The 26,618-nt window shown below is 47.5% G+C and overlaps 1 protein-coding gene across 5 annotated transcripts in view; it reads left to right on the top strand.

Annotated features, from left to right (window-relative positions):
- SLC4A11 (solute carrier family 4 member 11) overlaps positions 1-26,618 on the top strand; it is a 148,225-nt gene that overhangs the window by 38,010 nt on the left and 83,597 nt on the right. For 2 of the 5 annotated variants that reach the window (XM_065662190.1, XM_065662182.1), the window contains exon 1: positions 13,705-14,035. The exons of 2 other annotated variants lie outside the window; for them this stretch is intronic. In XM_065662190.1, the coding sequence (XP_065518262.1) occupies positions 13,810-14,035 (226 nt within the window). In that variant the 5' untranslated portion in view covers positions 13,705-13,809. Of the gene's footprint in view, positions 1-9,103; positions 9,224-13,704; positions 14,036-26,618 lie in introns of those variants that run through there. One more of the 5 variants, XM_065662216.1, reaches the window with a different exon arrangement.

Genomic DNA, 26,618 nt, shown 5'->3' with positions numbered 1-26,618 from the left:
TATCACCATCTACCAGCCTCAGCCAGGTAGATGTGTTTCTCTGCAGACCCTTTGAGTTCCTGCAGAAGGTTTCTTCTGAAAGCAAACTTGGTCTTGCTTCAGTTAGAAAAGCCTTGGGTTGAGTGAGAAGGTTGGTTCAACACATGCCATGGGCAGCTCACTGTGGAATGGTGAACTGAAATGCAAGGTCAAGAAGGAAAGCCCTGAGCATCGAGTCAACTTCACCTACATTTAAAACACAGCTTCAGAGCCTGACTACTTGCATTAACCAACAAAGTGCAAGTATATGCTTGAATAAGAAGGCTATTTGCAATGCTTCCAGACTTTTTCATGCTTGGCCTTATACATTGTCACTGTTCACAGGGGGAGTAGCAAAGTCCCTGATGGCATCAACAGTCTATGGCGTTTCATGCAAAAATACAACTATACAGGTACTGAGCTCCTTCATAACAGCATCAAGGGCTTCATTTATCCAGTTCTTCGGGTGCTGGAAATGCTACTGATCCAAACTAGTTTTAAGAACAAGTCCTAATAGCTTGCATATTTGAGTTGAGCTTTTAACATCAGGAGAGGTTGATTTTTGTTTAATACGGCATTAGGGAAAACAACTTTTGTATGGGAGGTGGATTACAAAATGCTGACCTTGCTGTTGAGGGGTGCTGCTAGTGTTGATGCTGGAGTGATGGTGTAAGGTTTGTGTGTGCCAGCATCCTAAACCATGCTGGGTGATGGTCCCCCTGCACCCACATCACCTAACTGTGTGTGGAAATAGGTAAAACTCTGGCTTCATCTTCAGGCAGTGGCTCCTGCAGTCTATTTTGCCACTAATCATCAAGCAGTTGATTAAGTTTTTGATTGAGAGCACTATTTTAATAGCGTGTGCTTCAGTACGTGCATACCCAGCTACTGCTTTCATGCTCTAATTAGCTCTGAAAGGCTGACTTGTAAATGGGAATATTTCTACCCTGTATCTCTAAGGCTGGAATAGGATGGAAATCTTTTATAATTATAAAACTTGAGCTATTTTATTGGCTTTTTCTTATATGTATAAATGCTGCCTGGCTGCTCTATGCTAGAACATTTCCTACCAAGGAAAGTGGTGGAGGCAGCTAACATCTTAGTTCTGTGAATGACCAAAGTGTCATTCATTCCTTAGTGGAGATATGGGACTGCAAGCGAGGCAGCTTTAAGCTCATCCCTTAGTGCCCCAAATCAGACTGAAGCTGCTATTAAAAGCGTTTTGTCCTGTCTATATCGTTGGAGCGCACTGGTATCTATTAGCTTCCACTTAACAGTAGGAAAACTGTTCCCCTTGCTGTTTTCTTACAGGAGCCTGGAAGTTGTGTTTGTGCCAATGGTGGGGTGGTGAAGCCATGATCTGTTCTGACCAGAGCTGAGATTAAGTTTGGCTTAATCTGAGCATCTATTACTAAATTCAGTTCTAACACAGCTTTATTGCTGGTGGGGCCTTCTGCTCACCATAAACCTCTCTATCTAGGTAGTCCAAGAGGTAATCCAGTAGGAACAAGGTATTGGCATTTGCATTCACTTCCTCATCTGTTAAGATGAGCTGAGTCCCAAAGCGTTGCTTCATTGTTGGCTGGTGCTGTTGCATTAGCTTTTACCATTCCTTTACTTGTTTTGGAGGCTGTCTACTCAAAACCGGTGCTGTTTTGAAGTGATGTGATCTCAAACCTGAGCAGATGTGATAACCCATGGGTATGGGAACACCCTCTGCCCCTGGTGAATTCACAGAGGATACAATGCCCATTCTCTAAGGACCTGGACAGGGATGACGCCTTTCTCACACTCGGTTCCAAACCTTTGGTTACTTGGACTTGACATGTTTACTGAAATGCCTCTTCTGCCGCATCCTCTTTCCCAAATATCCAGTTCTGGTCCCAGTCTGCAGTGTCAAAGCTGGACGTGTCAAGTTGTAATCACTTAGAAAAAACAGTGCACCCCTGCTACTTGTACCCTACTGTCCCATCACTGGAGAGGGTGGCCATCGAAGAAGAGAAAAGAGAGGGGCATTTCGCGCACCTTCATTCCAGCTAAACAAGCATAGCAAACTGAATCTAGTTCAGCAGCGAGTAAAACACTGGGCTTTGAAGCTTGGTGTGGGACTTGGGCTTTTTCCAGTTCTTGTGTGTTTGCTGCTAGCAATTGTATCTGTTCAGTGAGATGAAAGGCGTCATCCCAAAGAGTGAAGAATCTTCAAAACGGCATCCCAGATAATGATCCCTTTTTGTGCTAAAAGAGGGGATTTTAGCTTGTGTGGAAGCTGTTAGAGCAGCTCCCAATTACCAGTTCCTCTGTGCTGCAAGTCCTTGTGAACCTGCTGCCGAGTCTTTGCCTGGGTAATGCTGGTCTTTGTTAGGCTTTTGCCTTTGTTGTTTCCATCTCTGCTGCTTTCAGTGTTGTTTTGCTTGGCACGAAGCTGTGCTCCTGCTTGGTGCCCTCCTCTTCTTGGTCATGAAGGTTTCAGGTAAATAGTTACATCCCTTTCTATGGTGTGATCTAAGTGGATGTGTTAGGCAAGGGGCTTTGCAAGTGTGCATAGCTAAGACCGAAGGTTATTCCTTATTGCATCTTCAGACGTTGCTGAGTGTTCCTGTTTTTTATCTGTTGCCCTCAGTTGTGTAATTCCTTATTGCTCTATTACATGACATCATCTGGATCTGCTGCTCTAGTCTGTTCTTTGAGCTTCATAACACGTTCAGCTGAGTCTTGGGTAAGGGCCGTAATTTATGTCTAAATCCATTAGAGTTCTGCAAATAAATAAACGCCGTGCTAAAGCCCTCAGTGCCAGCACGCTGCCTCCAGCAGCAGTGAAAACATTCACATTGTCTGAGTGGCGGCACACTGCAGAAGACAGGCTGGGTTCCCAGTGCCTGCTCTAGTAACTGAGGGGGTTTTGGGTTTAGATTGTACTCTTGCACAAATAAACGCCTGGCAAGTGTGTTCTGTACTGGAATCAACAACCTCTTCATGCTCGGAGGCTGAAGTCAGCTATTGAGTGGTGGCTCTGTGCAAATCTATTGTGTTTAGTTCTGATTGAGACCTGCTCGCTGTGCTTGTAGGACTCTTCGCGTAGTTGTAATGTCATTTAAGGGTAGGCTTTTCCCATGATCTTACCAATGTAGAAACCAAAGCAATTGAAAATCATCCTCTGAATGTCACCTCTCAAGTGGCACGGCCAGGTTTGCTAATCCTGTTGTACAAGTATATTGTGTCCTGTAAAGATTATGCGCTGCTTCTCAGGCATGTTCTAGCAGGAGGGAGATGGAGCTTGGGTGCTCTGATCCTTGGTTGACTTGGGTCCAGGGAGCAATGACACAGGCAGAGGCACTTTGCCCTCTTGTCAATGAAATAGAGACAATGCTCCATGGAGACATCCTCTGTTTAACTGCAACAGAAAGGTAAACTGACACTCAAGTGCTGAAGTGGCAGGCTGGAGCTTAAGCTGCTGGTTGGAGGACAGATTCCAACCGCACGTTTCCTTAGAATAACCCTTTCATTTAGACCAAAATAACCATGACCAATGTTCCTCCAATCTCTGGTTCAAATCTTGCCCTTGGGTGGAACATGCTCAGGGGCCCAAGGACAGACCGAAGCTGTAAGATCAATGAAGTCTGTGTTCTATTCTCTCTTGTGCTGCTCTTTCTGCATCATCCCCCGTAGCTCCCTTCAGCTTTCCTACCTTATTTAGGTGTGATCAATCTCTCCTTTCCTGTAAGAGGTGGAAAGACTTGAGATGGTGCTGGTGTGTTGTAGAACTCCAAGGTCTGGATTAGATTTAGATAAGGCTTTGTGTTGGCACTTCCATGAGGAAATAGCTCTTTATCAGACCTCCAAATGTCTCTCTTGCTCCCTTTGGGTCCAAGTTAAGCCCAGCTAGTGGGGACCTAAGTCTGACAAAGTCTTGTCTTAGTGTTGTGCCCTTATCTTGCTAGTAAGGTGTGAGTTTGGCTGGTCTCAGGCTGCCTGATCTCAACCGTGGCTTGTGAAAATAGGTGGCTGGATGAGGAGCATCTCTGTATGTCCCTACTGAGGGGAAGGCTTGAGCATCCCTGGTTTCTGCACGCATGCTGAGAGGGTGGTTTTCTTACTGTGTGCATGCAGCTTCCAGGGATGACCCAAGTAGTCTCTAGTTAACGTTTTGGCCCTTAGGGCACCAGATAAGGAGAACAGGGCTCATTCAGTCCCTGCTAATCAAGAGACAAAAGCCCAGGCTGTGTTGGTGTCTATCACATGGACCACAACTTAGTATTGCAGACCTTCCAGCTGGGATGCTTAGGTTTTCTTAGGGAATCCATATTCCTGATGCTGCTATTGATGTGAGACATACTTGGAAGCTCCTCCAAAGAGGAAAAGACTTATTCCTCCTGCTATCCCTTCCCCACATTCGTGTCCCTTAGGAGAGCTGGAGCAGGGGCTTTGCAGTCAGATCCTCTCCAAGCAGTTCCCTCCTGTGGCATTCAGCTCCTTCCCATGAAGACAATGGTTGTGTGAGAGCTGCTCCCTTTATGTGCTTACAAGAGACCTTAAATACCTCCTGGAGGTGACAGCATCTTTTTCCCAAGAAGAATGAATCCTGTTTTGGGGCATGAGGATGGGGGGCTTGGTGTTTGAGGATGGGGGCTTGGTGTTTGAGGATGGGGGCTTGTATTTAGGGTAAGGACTGTGCAGCAAACACAATTAAGTGTTTGAGCACTCAGTCCTGTTCATATCTCCCTGTTCTAGCTGGTGGCAACAGGAGTTGGCTGTGCAGTCCTGGCCTAATAAAACCTGTATGCTGGCATAACTCTTGCCAGGGAGTTTCTGCCTCTAGCTCTGGCAGCGCACACTGGAGGGACTGGCTGCCTTCCCAGCTCCTACTAGTGCCAGGAGGAAATCACCATCTGGGTGCAATCTGCATCTAAAGGAGCCTGACCTTCCCAGCAGCCCGGGGTTGGAGCACCAGCTCTGGTCCCTGCTGGACCTGCGTAGCTCTGAGCATCTGAGGATGAGAGCCAGCAGTGATTTGAGGGGCTGTGGGAAGGTGTAGGAGAAGAAACTACAGGAGGGAGACAAAGGAATGAGTATTTGTTACATACATTATATGTATTTACAAATGTATTTGTACCTCTTATATATAACTAACTTCTTTTGTCAGACATGACTGGCTGTTCAACTTTGTTGTGAACATGAGCAAGGAGAAGCAAAGTGTTGCATCTTTGCCTTAAAGCGTTAGACTTATGGGTCAGCTCCTTGTGCTGCTCCTTAAACTCCCCTGATTTCCTTCCTTGTGCTAAAGAGACTGTTGTCCCTTTCCTTGGAGTTGTTTTGTGACTGTTCCTGTGCTCCTTTCTCCTATTTGGATGAGTTTCTCAGGCAGGGGGCAACCCTAAAAGATGTGACTCTTTCATGATGTCCTGAGATGTGCTCCCTTGCATCTGGATGGACCAACACTGTTCTGTCTGGTATTGATTTGTGGCCTTGTGAGTTAGAGGACAGGCACCAAAGAGCAAGGCAATAGCTGCGATGCTCACCCCAATGTCTTGATTTGCAAGCTGCAACTGCTTGAATGACAAGGTCATAATAGCAGCCTTAGTCTCTAGTATTGAATTTTCTTGACTCTAAAAGCAAATCCGGTGCCACAAACTAGCCTGGGTCTCTGCAGAGCAACTGGAAATGCATGTCCTGAAGTGGGATACTTAATGCTGTGGTTGAGACCTGTGGGATTCAGCTCCAGGCTTGCGACCCAAGAGCGCTCCAGCAAAATAGTGTTATGATAAACACTTAAACCCCTTCCAAATGGTAAGAGCTCAAAGGGATGCTCTTACCTGGTGGTTTCCCCCTCAGGAAGGGGGTTCCCAGCAGGACACTGCTCCCTCTGCTGTGCTGCAGCATTTATTGCACTGTCCTGCAGGCAGAGCTGGTGGCACAAAGCAGGGGCTCCACTTGGGAAGCAAGCCGAGGTTTCACTTCAGATGCAGTCAAAGCAGCAGGAGGTAGGGAGGGGATTTATAGGGTGGCAATAGGGATGCTGGGGAGGGACTCTTCATCGGGGACTGTAGTGACAGGACAAGGGGTAACGGGTTCAAACTGAAACAGGGGAAGTTTAGATTGGATCTAAAGAGGAAATTCTTTCCTGTGAGGGTGGTGAGGCACTGGAATGGGTTGCCCAGGGAGGCTGTGAGTGCTCCATCCCTGGCAGTGTTCAAGGCCAGGTTGGACAGAGCCTTGGGTGACATGGATTAGTGTGAGGTGTCCCTGCCCATGGCAGGGGGTTGGAACTGGATGATCTTGAGGTCCTTTCCAACCCTGACTATTCAATGATTTAAGGAGTTCAGGGCATATTTAAAACGGAATGAACCATCTCTGACTGCAGGTATGGTGCCTTTTGATCCCATGATCCCTTTGCTATTGTTTAGTCTTGGCTGTGTCACAGGTATGGGGATCCCAGTGCTGCTTCATGCATGAGTGTTGGATAAGGGTTTCTCTGCAATGCTTGGGTCCACCTAGTGTTTCTTTGCTCCAGACTCCTGCAGTCCCCAGTGCCAGCCCACCAGGAACATCAGTCTTGGCAAAAGCCTCCTATTAGAAAACAAATATACCTGGGGTTTGTCCCTGGCTTGGGGGAAACCTGAGTGCCTTCTGCTCAGATACATGGCTGGTCCTGCTGGACCAGGCAGTCGGGTCCTGTATGATCTGGTTGTGAACACAAGCACAAATCCACTTCCTACTGGTTCCTAGCCACAAACCAGCCTTGGTACAAAGAGCTGCTTAATGCCAATGAGACAGTCAATAAGGAACAAGTTGCTAGGAGAGTATAATGAACATCTGCCTTGAAGGGAGGTGCATAAAGTTAGTAACTGGCTGGAGGAGAATATTCAGTGAGGCTCCTCAGAAGCTGAAGGGCTCGTGGTAGGGTGTAATTCCTGCTTCCTGGATCCAGCTCCCTCTGGGTAACTCTGCTTAGCTGGGCCAGCAGAGGCTGCTTGTAAAGAGCAGGTCTGGAGACACAGGGGTAGACCAGTGAGTGCCAGGCAGAAGGTGTCTCTGGTGCCTGGCACCATAGCAGATAAGCTGATACCTTGCAGAAAGCTATACTGGCATGGGGGTAGTATTACTAGCAAAGGGCACCTACTGCTGTAATGATTCTTCATCTTCATAGAGGAACATGGCTTGGTTTGACATATAAAAGGGAATTACTATAGATCCCACTTCCCACCATTGGCTGTGTGCCCATAGGATGTAGGTCTTGAAGGAATCCTGCAGCATCCTGCAGACCTGGGTGAAATGCAGCCCTGCAAAGCCATCCTTGCATGCTCTCGCATGTATTCCCATAGCCGTCTCCTTCCTGGTTGTCTTCTTCCTGGTCGTCCTCTTCCAGGAGGAGCTGGCAAGGTGTTAAGTGTGTACTTAACAATGTGTTGTCCTAAATGTACACAGTCTAAACCACTAAACCAAGCACGGACTTCTGCACTGCATGCATTTTCCAGCCCACCATAATTGAATTTGAATCAGATCTCCTCACTCTTCTTCCTATGATAATTTTTGGGTGGGAATGCGTTTCTCTTGCGAGCTCAAAGGTGGAACATAGCATTTGAAACTGGGAAATAAGCTCTTGAAATGAATCTAGGTGCTAAATAGGCATGGATGCTCTTTTTGTTTTCCAGTATCTGCTTGATCTATACAATAGCTTAAGCCTCCAAAGCTTGAAGGGGGGTTCCCACCTCTACCTGCAATGATGTCAGATGGTTTTCTAGGTGCATGTTTCTGGATGTGGTTTGCTGGTTTAGGGGATGGGGGTGGTTTGCTGTGGATATGCAAATACACAGATATGAGACAAAGATCTGCAGCAATCACATGTCAAGGTGTTCTTAAGATTTCTTTAAAAATCCCCTTCACTCCTAACTTCCAAATGGCTTCTTGGAGCTGGATCAGCTCAGACCCTTCTGGAGGAAGGAAAGATGGAGAAACAAGATGGTCCAAGTCCAGTCTTTGTGGTAGTAGAGCTATTGATCCTAATATGATACAGTGTACAGACCGGAGGTGATGCATATGTCCTCTTGCTGCTCTCTTATTGCTGCCTTGCTTTTATTTCAGTGTTAAGCTTCATTCACCACTTCCCCAACTGCTTCATGTCCAGTGCTGCTGGTGTTGTCATCTACCTCCTGGGGAGAGTGATTTGAGCAGAGAGGCAAAAAACCCCTCACCATGTCTTGCCTGGGTTGTGAGCAAACAAGGCAGCAGCTGGGGAAAACATCCAAAAAGAGCAGTGAAGTGTAAGACTCTAAGAAATGTGCTTGTTTTATTCTTGAAGGCTGGAGGTTGGGGGCAGCGTTCTGTGCCCACTTTTAAATATGGTGGTGGTGATGTTGCTTGGTGTTGTAAAGGAACTTGAGTTGCATCCCAGTGCTGAGCTCCACGGGGTGATTTTTAAATCCCAGTTGGCTGTTTGGGGCTCCAATGTGCCTGTGCCGGTTCTAACGGGGCAGAGAGGAGCCTGTGGTGTACATCAGCACACTTCATGGGAGAAGCAAGATCTGTCAGCTCAATGCTTTTCCCCAGCTCCAAAGCTATTGGCAGCATTTCACCTGATAAAGCTTCTGATATCATAGAATAGCTTGGGTTGAAGGGACCTTAAAGCTCCTCCAGCTCCAACCCCTGCTCACGGGCAGGGACCCCTTCCACTGGAGCAGCTTGCTCCAAGCCCCTGTGTCCAACCTGGCCTTGAGCACTGCCAGGGATGGGGCAGGCACATCTTCCCTGGGCAACCTGTTATAATGTTTCCCAAAGCATCTCTCGAGAAGTGAAAACTGATTTGTTCCTTTTGTCTGAAGTGAGCAGCCTCAGCATAGGAGATGTGTGAGGGGAGAACTGATTTCGCATCATCTCCTTCGGGGCGCACCAGGAGCCGGACGCGGCGCGATGCGCTCCGAAGGCGGGGCGGGCGCTAGGACCCGGTCGGGGGTGTGACCCCGCTCCGTCCCCTCCCACTCCACGGGTAGCTCATTTAATTCATTAATTAATTTGGGGGGCTGTGCTGCCTCCCTTTAATTTGCCTTTATGAGGTTTGGAGGGGAAATAAATAACTGACCCCCCCCCCCACCCCCATCTGAAACCACAAGAAAGCCTGAAAAGCGTCGTGAGGATGATGATGAGAACGGGATGAGCGGAGGAACCGAGGCAGCCATGGCAGTGAGACGGCTGTTCCACCTCCAGCCATGCGGTGAGAGGCAGAGCTGTCCCCCCTCCGCGGGCAGGGGGGCACAAGTGTGATGAGTTTTGGCCGGCAGCCTGCGGGGTTTTCCCTTCCCACCCCCTTCTTTCACTCCAGCTTTGCCTCATGCAGCAGCGGAGGGGATAGGATGTGATGGGGAGGATGTAGCCTGCTTTTCCTTCTTGGAAGGGAGGGGGACATGTGGGAAGTGTTCGGTTTGGATCTTTGCTTCAAGGCTTTTTGGTTGAGGAGCCTGTTGCTGGCTGCAGGGACGGGGGTACCCCTCTGAATCTGGGCTGTAGCGGGATGTGTCAGCCCACATACAGCATAAAAGTGCCACCAAAGAGTGAAAGAGCGATGGCAACTTCAGAGCTGTTTGTTCTGGGTGTGTTTTTTCCCCCTTTTATATACTTATACATAATGATGGGAGGAGGACACGGTGAGGGGCTCAGCTCCCCTCCGGCACTTGCGGATGCGGTTGCCTGACTTCGTGTTGTAAAGGCTGCAATAAAAAGGGGGAAGAGCTAAAAAGGTGACACTGTGGCTCAAGCTGAACTAACGTAAAGGGCTTTGGGCAGTCGTGTGCATTGGCCAAAGGCTCAGTGATCCCTCCTTTTCGTTGGAAGGAGGGAAGAGGGTGGGTTGAAACGCATCCTGTGAATTACACCGAACTTTACAAGTTGTTTTCTGAGTGCCTCCCCCCTCGCCTTAGCAAAGGAAGCACTTCCTTAATCAGCATGGCTGCGTGAGCACGGCTTTGACACGAAGCGAAGTGACAGGGACTTGGGTTTGTGCAGGAAAGCCGGGGTTTGTTCTGGAGTAAAAGCAACTGTAGGTGGCACAACAGCTTTGCTGCCCGCCGAGCAGCGAGCGGGAGGCCGCTCCTCCAGCTTCTTCTGAGGATCTTTTCTGCCGGAGGATTCTGTCCTTGGGGCTTTTCCCCCCCTCCCAGTTTAATGGAAAAGTTCTGCTTTGGATCTGATGTTCTTCCTTAAAGCTTTCTTCTGTGCGGCTTTGTCACAGAATCCCAGACTGGTTTGGGCTGGAAGGGACCTTAAAGCTCATCCAGTTCCAACCCCCAACACCTTTCACTTAGACCAGGTTGCTCCAAGCCCTGTCCAAACCTGGTGTTGTCATGGCCATGTCTGTCCGTCTCCCTCGTAGACCAGTGCAGGCTGGCTGTCCAGCAGCAATGCACATGGGAACAACGTGGGAATATACACCTTCGTTCCCAGATTACTGCACCTTGTGATGCTTGCAGGACTTCTCAGGTGGGTTTTCTGTAGGTCTGAACCTATCCTTGTCCCTCCTCTGCAAAGTTATTCCCCCTCAAATGCTGTAGCTAAAGTATGGGGTAAACTGCCTGACCCAGGACTGGATAAATCCAGCGTGATTCACCCTTCTTACCAGCATTGCTGCTGTTGGATTTTTGGCTGGTTATTTGGAGGCTGGAAGGAAACTTCGATGCAAAGCTTCAGTCCTGTCTGCAGTCACCCAGAGAAGCTGTGGCTGCCCCATCCCTGGCAGTGTTCAAGGCCAGGTTGGACACAGGGGCTTGGAGCAAGCTGCTCCAGTGGAAGGGGTCCCTGCCAGTGGCAGGGATTGGAACTGGATCAGCTTTAAGGTCCTTCCAACACAAACCACTCTATGATTCCTACCACCCTATGAACCATGCGTCACCGTTTCCCTGCTCTAAAGATGTATTGGCTAATCCATACCAGCCAGAGCCCTTAACTTCCAAAATATCAGTGGCTTTTATACAGTTGCTGCTCTGTAAGAATCAAGTACCACAGAGAAAGTTCCTCTCCAGCTTTTGTGCTGTTCCTTGGTGATTTGAACACTTCAGCTTGTTTAAAGGAGTGCTAGAGATGTGCTGGGCTTTTAAACGGAGCACTTGTTTGACTCCCTTGGTGGCATAAGATAGCTGTATGTAAACTCTCAGCGCCTTGACTTCCAGTGAAGCTGTAGTAAATCATTTGAGGATGTAAACAGTTGTAAAAGCAAGCTTTACTTTTATGTGGAGTGGATGTGAGAACAAAGATGCCTTGGTTTTGAAAGCAAAAGGATCTGAAATGGAAGCTTTCTTTATTGGCTTAGAAGTGCCTGTGAAAAGTTGGTTGTTTCTTGCAGAACGGCGCTTGAGGCAAGCTGTGAAGTTGGGTTTTAGTCCAGAGTTTTATCAGACTTAACCTGGCGTTGTTTTATTTGCCTGTATGCGACCCAAACCTCAAGCCTTGTTCTTGCAGAGCTGTGGTGATGCTCTGTGTGTGTACTTCATGCCTAAACACAGGTGCTAAATCATGTTACCTTTGGGAAAGCTTTTCTTAGTGAGTAATTACAATACTGTGCTGTGATTTAGGCTTCTCTGTGGGGCCCCAGTGCTTATTATAGAATCATAGAACGGTTTGGGTTGGAAAAGTCCTTAAGATCATCCAGTTCCAACCGCCCTGCCATGGGCAGGGACACCTCGCCCTAAACCATGTCACCCAAGCTTTCTCCTGCTGTAGTTTGGGTGGCCCTTGACTTACCTCTTCCCAATGCAAACCCACTAAGCTGCATCTCCCTAATGCAAAACAGCTTCCAGAAAGGTCCCGTTTCCTTATGTAGGATTTCTCTGGGAGTAAACAACTCTGGGACATTTTAATGACTCATCATCATGAAACTGTCATCTCCCCTCTAAATATGCAAATAGCTGCCAAGCACACCAGCAGATACCCAGCATACGTTAAATCCAAGCTACCTTTGCTGCTAGCAGCAGCTGGGGCACAGCATGGTGCTGTCGCTGCTGGTAGGGAGCCTGCTGGGAGGGAGGCAGTACAGAAAGGTTAAAAGCTGGGAATGCTGAGGTAGTTCCTTCAAGTTCATCCTCATGGGTCTAAGCAGTGTTTTGTGGGCAGGAAATCTGCAAGGAGGCTCCTATGGGAGTTTGTGCTGGGATTTGGTGAAACAGCATCTTTTTCTCCTTATTTTTATTATTGCAATATAACTTACTAAATATGATTTAGGATAAGCGCCTCATAAAGCCTGTCTGCAGAGCATGGTGACATGCTGGCCCGGAACAGAGCACTGTGGGCTTCTGCATCTGTCATTGCTGGCTTTGATATCAAAGCACTTAGCTATCACTTGTAACTCCGTGGCTTTTCTATTCCCTCTTTCTAAATTCATCCCTGGCTCTGACTTGCAATTAAAAACCAAGGCAGTACTAAGGGCTTCAATCTAACTCTGTGGCTGAAGAGTCTAACTCTGTTGCTGCCCCGTCCTTAGCAGTGTTCAAGGCCAGGTTGGACGGGGCTTGGAGCAACCTGCCCTAGTGGAAGGGCTCCCTGTCTGTGGTAAGGGGTTGGAACTGAATGAGCTTTAAGGTCCCTTCCAGCCCAAACCGCTCTGGGATTCTATGAGCAAGGATCTGCAAGCTGTGATGAACCAGTGGGAGCTGTGATTTGGGTAGGATACAGAATAGAGTCCAGTTTCAATCCTCATGGATGCCTTGCTGAAAAACTGTATGAAGATGGGGAGCAAAGCATGAAAACCTGATACAAGCTACTGGAGTGGGTAATACTGACGTTATACTTGTGTTGGGTAGGAACCTTTTCCTCCCTGTGCTCTTGGCTTCCACAGGTTTGAAGAAGCTGATGCAAATGGCAGCAGAAGCGCTCGTGGGGCTGTGGGTGCCCTGGGGGCATCTTTGCAGCCATACCCCAGTGGGGCAGATGGAGACTAGTGATAATGTGGGCTTTAGCAGGGTGGGAAAAGTTAGATTTGAAGGTGGTGGACACAAGATCTCAGCTGGCCAGTGCTTGGAGCTGGGCAACCTTCGTGTCAGTGTGCTGCGGGTGGGTTTTGAACAGTGAAGGTGATGGAATGACTTATTGCTTACTCATGGGGGCAGATAATAAGCGGAAAGTTAGGAGGATGGGGCAATCTGGGCGGAAGATGGGGCAATCTGGGCTGAGGATGAGGCGGCCTTCCTCCCCCTTTGGAGCTGGCACCCTGCAGCGGTAGGAGCCGCCACGTGGGCTCACCCCCGGGGGGAAGAAGCATCCCACAGGGCACAGTGTCAGGCATCAGCTTTATTCTCCTTTTCCTCTTGCCCGCTGCTATCTCCTTCTGCTGGAGTTAAACGCCTCTTCCCTGCTCCGAGCCTAATTGCATCCCCAGGGTTTAACACGCGTGTGTTTGTTTTATTCCACCGTGTTGGCTGTTCCCACCGGAACAGGCTGATTTCTTTTTTTTTTTTTTTTTTAGGGATTGAGTTTTCCTTTTTTTTTTTTCCTCTGCTTATTGTGCACAAGAAGCTCCTGCACAAGACATTCGCTTGGGGGGGGAGGAGGAACTGTAGTAATGCCAATACTTCTTGAATATTATAAACCTGGCTTATCAGCCCGACGCAGAGCTGGAATTTGTCTCTTCCTGTGCTGCATCTCTGCTTTCTGAGAGGGGCGTTTAAATACAGGCTGGAGACGCAGCCTTTCCAGTGTGCTCTGCTGGGCTGTGACAGCAGCAGCGGGGCTGCTCGAGTGGCTTTTATTCTCCTTCTTTTTGCACTAATTCCTCTCTAAAAAGGAACTTTTTGGGGGAGAAGGCTGTGAGACTGCATGTCCCAACAGTACCCGCTGAGGGAGGTGAAGGGAGACGCGGTTTGCTTTGTACCTGGCTCTCCTCTCTTCTCCGTCCTGATGGAGCCGGCTTCTTTTTGCTACCCCCGGCTCACCTTTCTCCGCTCGCCCTATGGCCAGTTTGGGGCAAGTGCTGGCTCTTCCCAGGATCTGGCTCCATGGCCACAACGTTTGGTGACGCAGAGATGGACCAGGCCAGTGGACGGTGCGTTAATGGGGGTGGAAGGGTTGGGGTGGCAGAGAAGCCCGCTGAGATTGAGGGGAGGCTCTGGATGCAGTGGTTAAGGAGGGAAGCAAGGCAGGTAGGAGTTGGTGGGTGCATTGGTATGGGTGTATTGATGCGCTCTCCTCTTGGACCTCTCCCGATGGTGCTTGGCTGCTGTCATCTCCACTAAGGGGCAGCTCCGGTCCCTGCTACACCCTCGTGCCCGGGCAGGATGGCCAGGGAGAGGTGATAAACAACTTCAGCATGGGTAAAATAAAAATAGAAGCTGATCTTAGCCAGTCCTTTGTTACATAAGCTGGTGCTCTTGCTGAAATGAATCCGGGGTTGGGAACCTGAAATACCTGCTGGAGGCTCGTTTCACCTTCAGGGTTGCGATGCTGTCAACTCTGTCCTTTAAACTGTTGTTGAAGGTATCAAGTGTGGGTATAGGGGAAGGTATTAAGATCCTCTATAGCAGATTTGTCTTGCTAAAAGGAGAAGTACCTTACAAGCGTCAGCTTCACTTGGAATTTTACATGTTGCTTTACTGCAAAGCATCTATATAGGGAGACTTCGTAAATCCTCCTGGTTTAGGAGCTGAGCGTGGCTGTAAGTGCTGATGCCAAGGATGGGAGCTTGTGAAACTTCTTTGGGAAGGTATGAGGCTTGATGAGGTCCTGAGCAGCTTGATTTAGCTTTGAAGGTGGTCCTGCCTTGAGCAAGGAGCGGGATGGAGACCTCCAAAGGTCTCTCCCGCTCTAAGACGCTCCATGAGCCACAACGTACCTCCTTTACGTCTTGTTAACAGCCTGAATAGGATGCGCTTACCTGGCAAAGCTCGTCAGGTGGCATGCAAAAAGAATATGGAGGAGGCTGGATGAGCAGTCTCAGCAGAGAAAACGTGTAGGAGGTGTTTAAAAACATGCATTGCCTGTGGTTTCATGCAGCGGAAACAAGTCTGAGGCAGGGACTGAAAACGGGGCGATGTGGCTCTGCCTGAATCCCGCTGCTACAATCGATGCTGCTTCCCGAGCCGTGCTTTGTGCTGGGAAACCTTTGCTGCCTCCTGGTAAATAGGATGAAACCTTTACTCAACTGACCCATTCTTGCCAGCATGAGGATAACTCGCTGTTTGTTTCTGTTTCATTTCTTTTTAGGATTCTGCCTTTTCTAAGGCTGACTTGATGTTGCTTTGGGGAGTTGGGGGGGGGGGGGGGGGCTGTTTCCTTTATTTCTGGCCAGGGTAGACCATTCCTCTGGGCTTTAAATACCCAGCTGGGGGAGACTTGGCTTATTGTTATGAAAATCTTGAATTGTAAGGAAAGTGAAGCAGCAGAATAGGCTGGAGGAGGAGGGGGGAGAGGATGAGGCATCTTCCCTCCAAAGCTTTTTAGGCATTGGGCAGACAGGCTTGGATAGAAGTCTCTGACGAGGTGAGGTCTTTTCAGTTCTTATTCTGTGACTTGCTGTTAGAACACAGACTTACTGCCCTGCTTCTCATTCCCTTAGGCAGGCTTCTCACTGAATGCATGCATTAACCCTCGCATTGCTGCTGCCAGCGAACTGTCATGCTGAGCAGCATGGAGAAAACACCAGAGCCCCGGTACTGGCCAGGCACCACATTCGGAAAGTACAGCAGCTATAGCTTTAAGAAATCTGTTCTATCTACCTCTTAGCAGCAGGTTTTTGTTTCTCCTCCTCTTTCTCCTCTTCCTGCATCTTCCCATCCTCTCGTTTTCCCTGTACTTCTGTTTGTAATGTACATTATCCTCTCACTTCAGTTCAGCCTAGCTGCCACAAAGCTTCTTTCCTTCCTTAAGGAGGCACACGGGCTTTCTCCGTAGAGCATCCAGCAAAACCCTCCGGCTCCGAAGCGCAGGGGCACTTTAACTGTTCTATCATTCCTCCTCACTACCAGAGGCGGATAGCTCCAATAGGGAGTGGGATCTGGGTGGCTGGAGGAGAAAACCCAAACGCCACAGCCCGTGGTGGCATGTCGAGCAGTGCTTTGCCAGTGTGAAGTTAGCGGCTCGCCGGCACCGCTGCTCCGGTTGGGAGAGCCGGGTTGGAGGTGTCCATCTGGGAGCTAATGGGTTGTGCTCTCACTCCACCCATCCGCCGCTCACCAATTGGAAGTGAGGGAGAAAGATGCTCTGGATGGATTAATATTGGAGCCATTGAAAAAGCAAGAGCCATTGCCACCGTGGCCACCTGAGCAAGTGGTGTTGGGCGACAAAGTGTGGTGGCTCCGGGGGGGAGAGCAGCCAGGAGGGGAGCGGAGGCTGTTGGAACAGCATCTCTATCAAAAGTAGTGCAGGTAAGTTGTAGTCTTAAGGGGGAAAAGCCCCAAACGGGAGCACTACTGTTGCTGGGTGATGCATTTGGACAGGAAATGTAGAAACCCAGCTCTGCCAGCTCTTGAATTATTTAATTCACTAAAATAAGGCAGTACTTGATGCGTTTCCAGTGGGCTTTGCTGCTTAGTGATAACATCTATTGCCTGTGCTGGATGTCTCTGTGCTGTTGTGTTTAAGGCTGGAGAATACCTTTTGAATTCAATTTACATTAAGCAGAGTGCTGTCTGTCAGGCTTTGAATTTAGTTTCAAGATATGCAATGGGGGGAGAGATGAGCACAAGAGATCCTTACCTGGTTCTGTTTTTTGTCTAATTAATGCTAAAACATCCTCACAGCCTGGCTGCGAGGCTTTACATGCTCATGTTTCACGTGGGGAGAGTGCAGTGCTGAGTGAAAACAAAATGCATGTATGTAATCTAAAATGCTAGCAAACATCAGCCCTGGTGCTGTAGCCATGGAAGCCGTGTAGACGAACCATAAACAAGGTCCTAATGAATAACACTTCATCGTTCATTGTCAGACTGCAATTATTTCACCACTGGATAAGGGGCATCTTTATTTTAGGTTGATGATGGACAGCAAAATCAGCTCTGGTGCTGCTGGTTCTGCTCCCTCCTATGTTGTTGTTGTCACTGCTGCTGTTCTGTGGCTCCTAGACATAAAGACTGGATGGGGTGATGTGTGTTATCCTGTCAAGCCTGTTGAGATCCAAAATCCCTGCTTCTGAGGGGATGGTTGAGGTTGCAGAGCATCCTTTGGACTGTTCTTACTCTTAGTAGCAGGAGGAGGCTTTTTCTTTCTGTGTCTTGCCTGGGACCACAGCTGAAAATCTGTTTGGTGATCCAGGTGGCTGAGTTCACTGCTTTACTTCTGTCTTTCTGTGTTTCCAGTATGGAGCTTGAGTTTTGCTATCACTTCTGGTTTTGTGTGAATTGGAGCTGGTCTCCTGTTTCATCCAGATGCCTTTTGCAGGGTGGTGATGGGAAGGGGTGCAGGAATTACTCTGTGAAAGCTTGGCCTGGCCACTGCTGCTGTTCTCGTTTCTGGTCGTAATAAGACCATAAAATGTTTGAGTTGGAAGAGGCCTTAATTAATAGCTCATCCAGTTCCAACCCCTTGGGCAGGGATGCCTTCCACTAGAGCAGGTTGCTCCAAGCCCTGTCCAACAAAGATTCTGCTTCATACAAATGCACTTTGTTCCAAAATGTGACCCTGGTACCCTGGGGAGATGCTGGAGTGTGAACCTGCTGCTGTTGGAGCATCTCTTCCAACTAACCCCTAACTAATCTTATAGCTGCTAGGTTACACCTTGCTCTAGTTTAAGACACTTGGACCACTGCAGGGAACAGCTCCCTTCCTCTGAATAGCCCCAAGCAAGTGAAACATTGAGACTGTCTCATAGCCATTCTTGCGTGTTTTACACAGTACCCCTACTGATAAGTGGCAGGTGGTGGCCTCTGGAAGACCTGCCCTGTCCAAGGGAAGCATTTCAACAACGACACATCTCAGGCACCTTTTTGAATCCATGTTCAACCGTGACCACGATTTGGGACCTTTGTGGTATTTCATTTTATTAAGAGTTATGAGGGTTTGGACAGGGCCCTGCAAGCAAAAGAGCTGTCTGAAAAGCTGTCAGGAAGAGTTAATGCTTTCTAAATTATTTAAATGCTTCAGGAAAAGTCTAGGGAAAAGCCTCAACCGGTCTGTTCTTGAGCCTTTGCCAGCCTGTGGGATCTCTGGAGGTATTTGCTTTCATTTCCCTTCCGTGTAGCACTTATGCAAGAAATCCTCGCAAGTCTCAAATCACTTTTTCTTTAGCAAGACAAATGCAACCTCCCCCTTCAACCTGGACAAGAAGAAAGGCAGATAGGGCAAATTCTCTGTCCTCCAGCCAAATCCCAAAGTGTGGTTGTGCCCCTGCTGCCCAGCTTGTCCCGCTCACCTGAAAAACACCAAGAAACCCAGCTGAGGAGGAGAAGAAGCTATATCCCATTAGCAGAGAGCACGGCTTTCCATTTCCAGGGTCATTTCCTCTTGCAGCTCACCTCTGGGAGGCACCCTTGGATATTGATTGCTTGGGTGGGCTATATTGCGATGACTCAAGCTGGACAGGCTGTTGCTGCTGGTACATCCAAGCATCACTGATACCAACCCTTACTGTGTGTGAGATGGGAAGTCTCTGATAGCTGTCGCTGCTGCAGCCAGTGATCTTTTATTAGCTGGATTTATTGCAATGGGCGTTCTGGAGGAAGGTGCGGAAGGGATGAAGAGGGGAATTGTTGAGTGCAGTGAGGGAAATGCTTTGAAAGCAGACATGTCTGATCCCTGAGCCTGTGTGTGGGTGTGTGTTCGCCTGGAGTGAGCAGGCAGGAGGATGCTTCCTGCTTCATCCTTTCAATAAGATGCTTTTGATTTTCACAGCCAGTAGCTGTGAAAATTAGTTCTGGGATTTCATTTACTGTGGCGTGATTGAAGACCTCCTCGCACCTTTTGCTTTCATCAGAAGAATATCCAGCCCCTTGCATTATAATCCCTGATTTGATGTTTTATGATTCCTGAGCCTTAGAATCACAGAGTAGTTAGGATTGGAAGGGACCTTAAAGCTCCTTTAGTTCCAACCCCTTGTCATGGCCAGGGACACCTTCCATTGGGCCAACCCTCTCCAACCTGGCCTTGAACACTGCCAGGGATGGGGCAGCCACAGCTTCTCTCACAAAGCTGTAAAGGTGATTTTCTGCCTGGCTCGGGACTGGCAGGCCAGGGTGGTCACATTGTGGTGGAGGATACTGTTTGCATAGATCCATGGGGCAATGCTTTATTGTCCAAGTGACTAGCGCACTATGGCAGAGCACCATGGAAATATCAGAGGGTTGGAGTCATGCCTTTCAAAAGCCCTAGAAATGGGATGCTACCCAGGTGTGCTAGAGATGTTTCATTTTTGTAATCCAAGCCTCTCAGTCCTAAAAGTGTTTTGGGGAAATGAAACCATGGTAGGAAGCAAAAAGGTGGTAAAGATCCTTTAGGGATATTTATAGCAAGGGGGCAGGGGACACAAGTGATGCATGTATGCAATTCCATGGAAGAAGAGTGTGTTCAATGCACATAACTTATCAAGAGTGCTCTTTACTAACAGCAACACCCGCTCTTGTAAGCTTTGCCAGAGGACTTGGCCGTGCCTACACATAAAGAGAGCAAAGCTTGTGTCTCTGCAGGGCTGAGTGCTCTGGCTAAGCAGCAATATGCCATTGGATTTTGGGTTACTTTAAAAGCACCTTCCTTCTTTGTGCTTGCTTTGGCCAACTACTTTATCATCTCCTGAAAGCCTACCAAGGTGAAGGGGTTTGGAGTATAGACTTAAATCTTCCTGGGTCATGGATGTCCTGTAGACTGTTTTCAAGACCTCAAAAGATGATTTCTTATAGGTGCTTGCATGCAGGCGATGTTTTAATCAACCCATTTAGGTAAAGATCTCCAACAAAAATCCCTGCTTTATTACAATGTGGTGCCAATACCTGCTGGTACTGCTGCCTCCATTAAACCTCTAGGCATGCCATGCGAGGATGTGTCCCTCACCCATCCTTCAGCATCTGGCTGTGTTTTCCAAAGGCCTGACAGGAAGATATTTAGACATGTGTGATGGGCATGTGGATATAATCAGGGGGAGGAGGAACACAGCTGGTTCTTTGTGGAGCTGGGTAGCTTGTCATGGGGCTGTGCAGCTATGCCACTGAGATAAAGAAAGGGGAAGCTGAGGAGGGATAGAGCTTTGGTGTGCCTTGTGTGAAAGGGTTTATTCCTGTCAGCCTCTGCTGGGATGAACTATGGATGGAAGTGGAACTTACATGATGTTAAGGTTCTTTCTAACCCTAACTTTCCTATGATTCTATGTATGTATGCACTGAGAAAGCAGGTGTGGTGCTTGCAGGGGGAGTTAGCCTGTGAAGCTGCGATGACAAGTCCTTTAGTTGATCATGACTCTTACTCCTTCAAGTTAAAACTCCCTGTGATGTAGTGGTGCTGATATTTCTCATTTAATGACTTACAAAAGGTCTTTTTACCCCCCTGAGTTGCTTTCTATTATGTTTTCCTTTACTTTCTATTACATTTTCCTTTACTTTCTCTTACTTTTTCCTTTCTATTATGTTTTCCTTTATCAATACGAAGTGTTGGTCTGGGGGGAAAGGTCTAAAACTGGGCTTGCCACATGCAGCAGTTATGTACCTGGGCATTCTCCTGCCCAAGTATTAACAAGCACATCTTACTCATCTTACACTTCCTTGAGTTACAGTGACTGGTTTTGAATCCTGACTTGTGAGGTTTGGTTTTTTCCCTTTCTTTTGTCATGCCTCTCTAGGTGTAAAGAAAATGCAGTAAAATGTCAAGATCCTGTCCTGTCAGTTGTTACTGCCCAGAGCAGCAGCAGAGGCACATGTTTCACATCTCTGACTGTGTCAGGATGAGCTGTGCTTTCACCAGTGTTTTCCAGTTCAAGTATGCTGTGGGAAAGGGATCAGTTACTGAGGCGTAGACAGAAATGAGAAGTGGTGACTTCAGGCAAAATGGCTTTCTGCATGCTGCTCTCCATTCATTCTTGATGACTTGGATGGTCCAAGTTCCACTCTGCAGCAAATGTCTCCACCAGGAGACCTCGCTGCTTGGTTCTTCCCTGAAAACTGCCAAAATCTCATATTTTAAAAGCACAAGTGATGCTCTGAATGATAATCCCGCAATATTGCTGCATTTGGAATTGATCAGATTTGCTGCCTGGTTTTTGCCTCTTTCCCTGTTCTTCCGCAGTGATGTGGTTGTATTACAAAAGGAGTTTGAGGCTTCCTCATCCTCCTGCTGCTGAGCTCTTGCTGCATACAGAAAACACTAAACTCTCAATTGTGGATTCCTTTCAGATGATGCTCCACATAATTTGTTTTTAAAAAGTCCTCTCCTGCAGATTTCCCTTGGGATATTCCTTGTGCGTGTGGCTTTTTCTGCTAAGTCTGTCTGCTTTTCTGCTGACTTTGGGTGGAGGGAGGAAGAAGCATCGTGTGGTTAGTAGGTATCTGAAGCACATAAGTTGTGGCTCTCCTCCTGCCCCAAACTGCACAATCCTGGGTGCAGCTCCCAGGTTACTTACGTAGCTCTGGGCTTGCTTGTCCTGTGATGTTAATTCATGGTAGGGGGGAGAGAATTAAGTGTAAGAAGTGAGCTCGGACTTTAGTATTGAACACCAGGTCTTGTGATGCCTTGGATGGGGTGGTTCTGTCATCTTCCCTTGGATGTAAGCCTTGGATGAGACAATATATTTGGTTAAGCTGGACTTGGCGCTGGGTCTGTTTGATGTAGTGACACTAACAGCAATGTTCCCAACCATGCAGGGAAACTGATGCCCAACTATTTAATGGTAGTGATGGACACTTTTGGCACTGACTAACAAACTCCTGGAAGTCAGCTTGAAGTGGCCAAAACCTCGCTTCAAAGCTGAAGCCTGAAGTGTCTTCTGGGAAGTAGAGTTCTTTCCAGATAACTGGGCAGTTCAGTCTGTCGTGCTAAGAACTGGTAATTCCTCCTGGAAGGAAACTGGGAAAGTCTGAAGTCTTTTTCTGCTGAGCAAGTGATTTTTGTTTAGCTTCTTGTTCAGAGGCTCAAGTGGTTTGCTTTATCAAATTTAAGGCAAGGCACCGCACGAGCTGATGAGCTTCAGAAATGTCCTCAAAGGGCGAGCAAAACAGTGTTGAGGAAGGCAGTGGAAACTGGGATACTGGAGCACACACAGAGTAAAAGATTATGGAGGTACATAATGTTTTCTCATTACTTATAGGGTAACTACATGTTCAGAGACAACCCAAGAAACAGCCGATATTAAAGGGCTTGTAAATGCAAAAACCTTTCCAGTAATTCCTTTAAAAGTGGTTTTGTTTCAAAGTGAACTCCAATTAAACATCAGGACACTAGGACTTGGAGAGATGTACTGGAGGGAAATCATAAAAGCCGAAGTCTGTACTGCCACTTGTAGAAAGCTTGTTCCAGAGCTACGTTTGCTTCAATATAAGGCTTGTGCTGCAGAGGACTGTTTACTTGGAAGATGCCAGCAGCAGAACATTGTAATTGAGTTACTGGAGTATCCAGAGAATGTGTTTTTGTTTGTAATCCACTAATATTGCAAGGCTCAAGAGAACTTATTGCTAACCTTAAAACAAGAGAGTTAAACTGGGTTATTAGCTCTGAGACACATTTCCCACAGGAATTTAATAACGGAGGATGGTATGGTGGGCTTTTACCTCGTTTTGTTGTTAAATGTAAATGTAAAAATGATAAGAATGTAAGAAATCAGGAAGTGTGCCCACTTTCTGTGTCCCGCTAGAGATCATCTGATTCATCCTAGTCCTCAGACCAAGAACCTTAAACTACAGCAAATGTAGTTACCAGTTAAGTAAACTTCATGTACCTCCCCCTTGGTGGCTCTTGGAGTCACTGCAATTGCTTCAAAGGGCAGTGGCTTATTTCTGAAGTCTTAAGCTGCATCTTGAGTCTAGAGAAATAGGCTTTGTTTTCCACTTTGCAGTACTTCAGTGCTCCAGCTCTTCCACCTTTTAATTCGGTGCTCATGAAGGGATGAGAAGCTAGTCAGAAGCTTGCATTTGAAAAAGCAGTTAAGTGGTGACACTTTCACTTTAGTCTCATCTAATAGATATCCCTGTAGGGAATAAGGGGGGGGGGTGGGAGTCAAAACTTATTTGCTGCAGTAAATTCACTCATAAAAACTAAGAGCACTGCTTAAACTGTTAAAAGAACTATACCACATGGGTTTTGGTGTGTAATGGAAGATGGCTTCTTGTTCTGCCTTTTGAGAGGGAGAGAAATAGGGAAATCTGGTTGTCCTTGTAGGTGTTAGATGAGAAAGCAGAGTCTGGAGGGTGAAGACATGGACCTGGGGAGATACCAGAGGCATGAATGTGGAGTGCTGTGCTGTGTATCTTAGCTTCTTGGGGTAATGCTTTCCAGTTTTGTCTCTAGAAGCCTGACCTTCTGTCTTGCTGAAATTGCTTTGTTTGCATTCTTTTAAGTGATGAAGTCTTAGGAAAAAAAACCTGGGGGAAAAGGAACTGATGGATCGAGGGAAGTGGTGTGCCAGTGTGGAGAGGGGGAACTCCTACACCATGGTAATAAAGTGCTCCCGGGACCGTAGGTCTCTTCCTCCTGCCTGCAAAGGCTAGTGCTGGGGTTGATTCATACTTCATGGAATCCCTTCTGCAACTTCAGGCAAACCCTGGAGCACTGTAATGTTGATCTCTTATGCGTCTGGAGACTTGTATTCCTGCCCAGGCTTCCCCGAGCTAAACACTTGCATCGGTTATTGCAATGTTTTATAACTGCCCCTTGGTTGAGCTCTTTTAATTTCAAGAGTGGAGCTGAGATGGGGAGAGGAAATGTGGGTTTGTGTGTGTGCATCAGGCTGTGAGTCTGTACCATATTGCTAGAGAAAAGAGGATGCTGCCTTGCTCTGTTCTGCATAACTCGAACCCATTGCTCCTCTCTCTCCAGCAAAACATGACTAAGGAGCCAAGACCTTGGATATTAAAATCCCGTAAGCCTTGTGAAAGGAGAGGCACGTGGAGCCTGCTGATATGTTTGCCTTGCTGGCTGCTACTGAGCATGCACTTGAGCACGGTCTGGCTGGCCTTGTCCTTAGCTAGCACCCCATAAACACAAGCTATGCTTGCTTGTGCTAAACTGATTGGGGAAATATGAAGAGCAGGAGGAAGGATTAATCACGCTCTCCAAATCTGTCTCCTTTTACTCTGCTCAGTTAAATAGTTGGATGCCACTCTCTCTAGATTCTCAGATGCAGATGATGTAGCCCACAATTTACCCTTCCTGCCATCACTTCCGTTAACGTGATGACCTTTAAGCTAGTCCCATAGTTCCATGCTTGTGTCTGCACTTGTGTATACACCCCACCACCTTTTACCTCCTGGGCATGTTACACACCATTCCTGATGTTAATGTGCGTGGCCCCTTCCGTGGGGGTTGTAACAACTTCTCAAAAGGCTCCAACAAGCCTGTTTTGAAGTCTGAATCCCGTTGTTGCAATGGGACAGGATTATGTAGGGAGAAGACAAATTACCAGGGATGGACTTTAGCCAGGACATGGTAAGGTGAACGCCTGACTCTTTCCCAAACGTGCCATTGCATCTTTTAATTACAAGGTTAAGACCTCTGGTTTATGACTCATCTGAAAAAACAGCACCTCCAACATAATTGCCTGAGCATGTTGCCTAGGGGACTATTGCTCATTAGTGACTCAAAGCAACGAGTGCCACCTAATGAAATGGCACTGCCTGCTGCAATACCCCAGCCTTGCCCTTTTCATGCCTAGTCCATGCAGCGACCAAACCAGAGTCTCCCATAAAGGCGTGAAGTCAACCCAGGCAATACTGCAGTTAGAAGATGTTTCTAATGAAGAAACCAATCAGCCAACCCTGAATTCCTGCTCCTTGGGTGTTATCAACCCATAGAAATAAGGGTGTCTGGTTAAAGAAAAAGCAAAGAGCGTCTCATTTTGCCTAGTCAAGGATGAATGTGTTGCTTCAGGCTCTCTCAGAAGCCATAGTAGGGATGAGAAATGGATATGCCATCCTGATGGGAATGTCACTTCCTTGGGTAATCTGTCCGCTTAGGCGTATTTTGTTTGTTTCTCTGAAATACGTAAATGCAACCATTACACAATAAGAGTGTCTTTCTTTAAAGAACTTTCCTTTGATCACTACCATACTAATCAGCCTGGATGGATCTTCTCCTTCCCTTCCAGGTGGAGGGAAACTATTGTAATGGGTGCCCCTTGGCCACTGCGCATTTGTTCCTCCAACCCATTGTTCTGGGATGAACTTGGAACATCGTGTTTCTCTCTTGGACCAGACACTTGAATTGTCCTCGGGTTTGTGTGGTTGGTTTGTTGGCATTGAAGTGGTCATCAGGGTGTCCCTCCAGGAGCCTGTGCAGTTAAATGCTGTCTGCACTGAAAGGTCTGAGCCATGCTGGGCTGTGACAAGTGTTAGGGCTGGAAGGTGCTGTCGTCAGTGGTGTGACTTGTATCCGCCTGACAAACAAAGGCTCCCGGTGGACCTGGATGAATTATGATGCTTGAAAATGTGGTGCACTGTAAAAGCAAGGGGGGGGAACCCACCCATGTAACCTGTAAGCCAAAAGTTATGGGGTAGAGAAAGTGTCTTTGGGAAACAGTCTCGTACCTCAAACGAAAAGCAGGAAGCCTAATCTGTAGAACAATAAAGCAGGCAAAACCTCTTTCCTTGTTGGCCCAAATTCATCCCAGGCTTGTGTAGGTAATGTTTGATTAGCCTAATGAAGTGGGGAAAGACAGAGTAAATCTATTCCTCTTTCTGATTGCATTTTGGCTGGGGAGAAGCATGTCAAGAGGCAGCATCTAGGAGCAGATTTTGAAGGGACTGCTTGGGTGACTCTTCCTCAGGGCTTGATATGAAGAGTTCTTCTGATCTGATTCTATGGTTATCTCACCATAAAATAGGGCATGCACCTGTACTGGAAAGCTGGTGTTTCTAGTCCACACAGTCTGAACTGTCAAATACTGTTAGTATTAAAAACAGCCAGGCTGGGTCTGGGTACCAGACTGATCACACCTGCAAGCAGGTGCTCCTCTGTTGCTGGATCATCTCTTTGCATAATAAATACGCCATTTACCAGCAGTTATTTGCAGAAATGACTCACCAGCAAATAAAGTGTGTTCCATGGGGATTCAGTCCTGGTGCTGCTGTGTTTGTGGGTTCACTCTTGGTCAGCGTCATTTCCTGTTTGTGGCTTCCTTGTGAGGACCCTATTGGTGCAGATGGTGTTTGCTGCAGGACTCCAGCTCAGGAAGTGGGCCAAGGAAAGCGGCAGCATTCTGGTGCTTATCTTCAAGTGCCAAGCACTGTTTGGGGGTATCCTAATGATTAGGGAGCAGCAAAATAGGATGTGAAATCCCATTCCCAGCTAAATTGAGTTGTGTTTTCTAAATTAAACTGGTTCTTTTTATCTGTAGCACAAGCTACAGCTTAGACTTCATTATGGCATATAAAAGCCATGTAGATATTTAGCTTCTATTAATGTTTGGATGCACTTGTTCAGGTTTGATATGTCAGCGAGATGATCAAGCCTTGTCCTGATCTTTAGTCTTGCAGCGTTGTGGTCCCAGCCCAGGATGCCTGAGACCG

The sequence above is a fragment of the Lathamus discolor genome, chromosome 1 (genome assembly GCF_037157495.1).
Source record: "Lathamus discolor isolate bLatDis1 chromosome 1, bLatDis1.hap1, whole genome shotgun sequence".
Lineage (NCBI taxonomy): Eukaryota > Metazoa > Chordata > Aves > Psittaciformes > Psittacidae > Lathamus > Lathamus discolor.
This window is presented reverse-complemented; position numbering and strand designations above follow the sequence as displayed.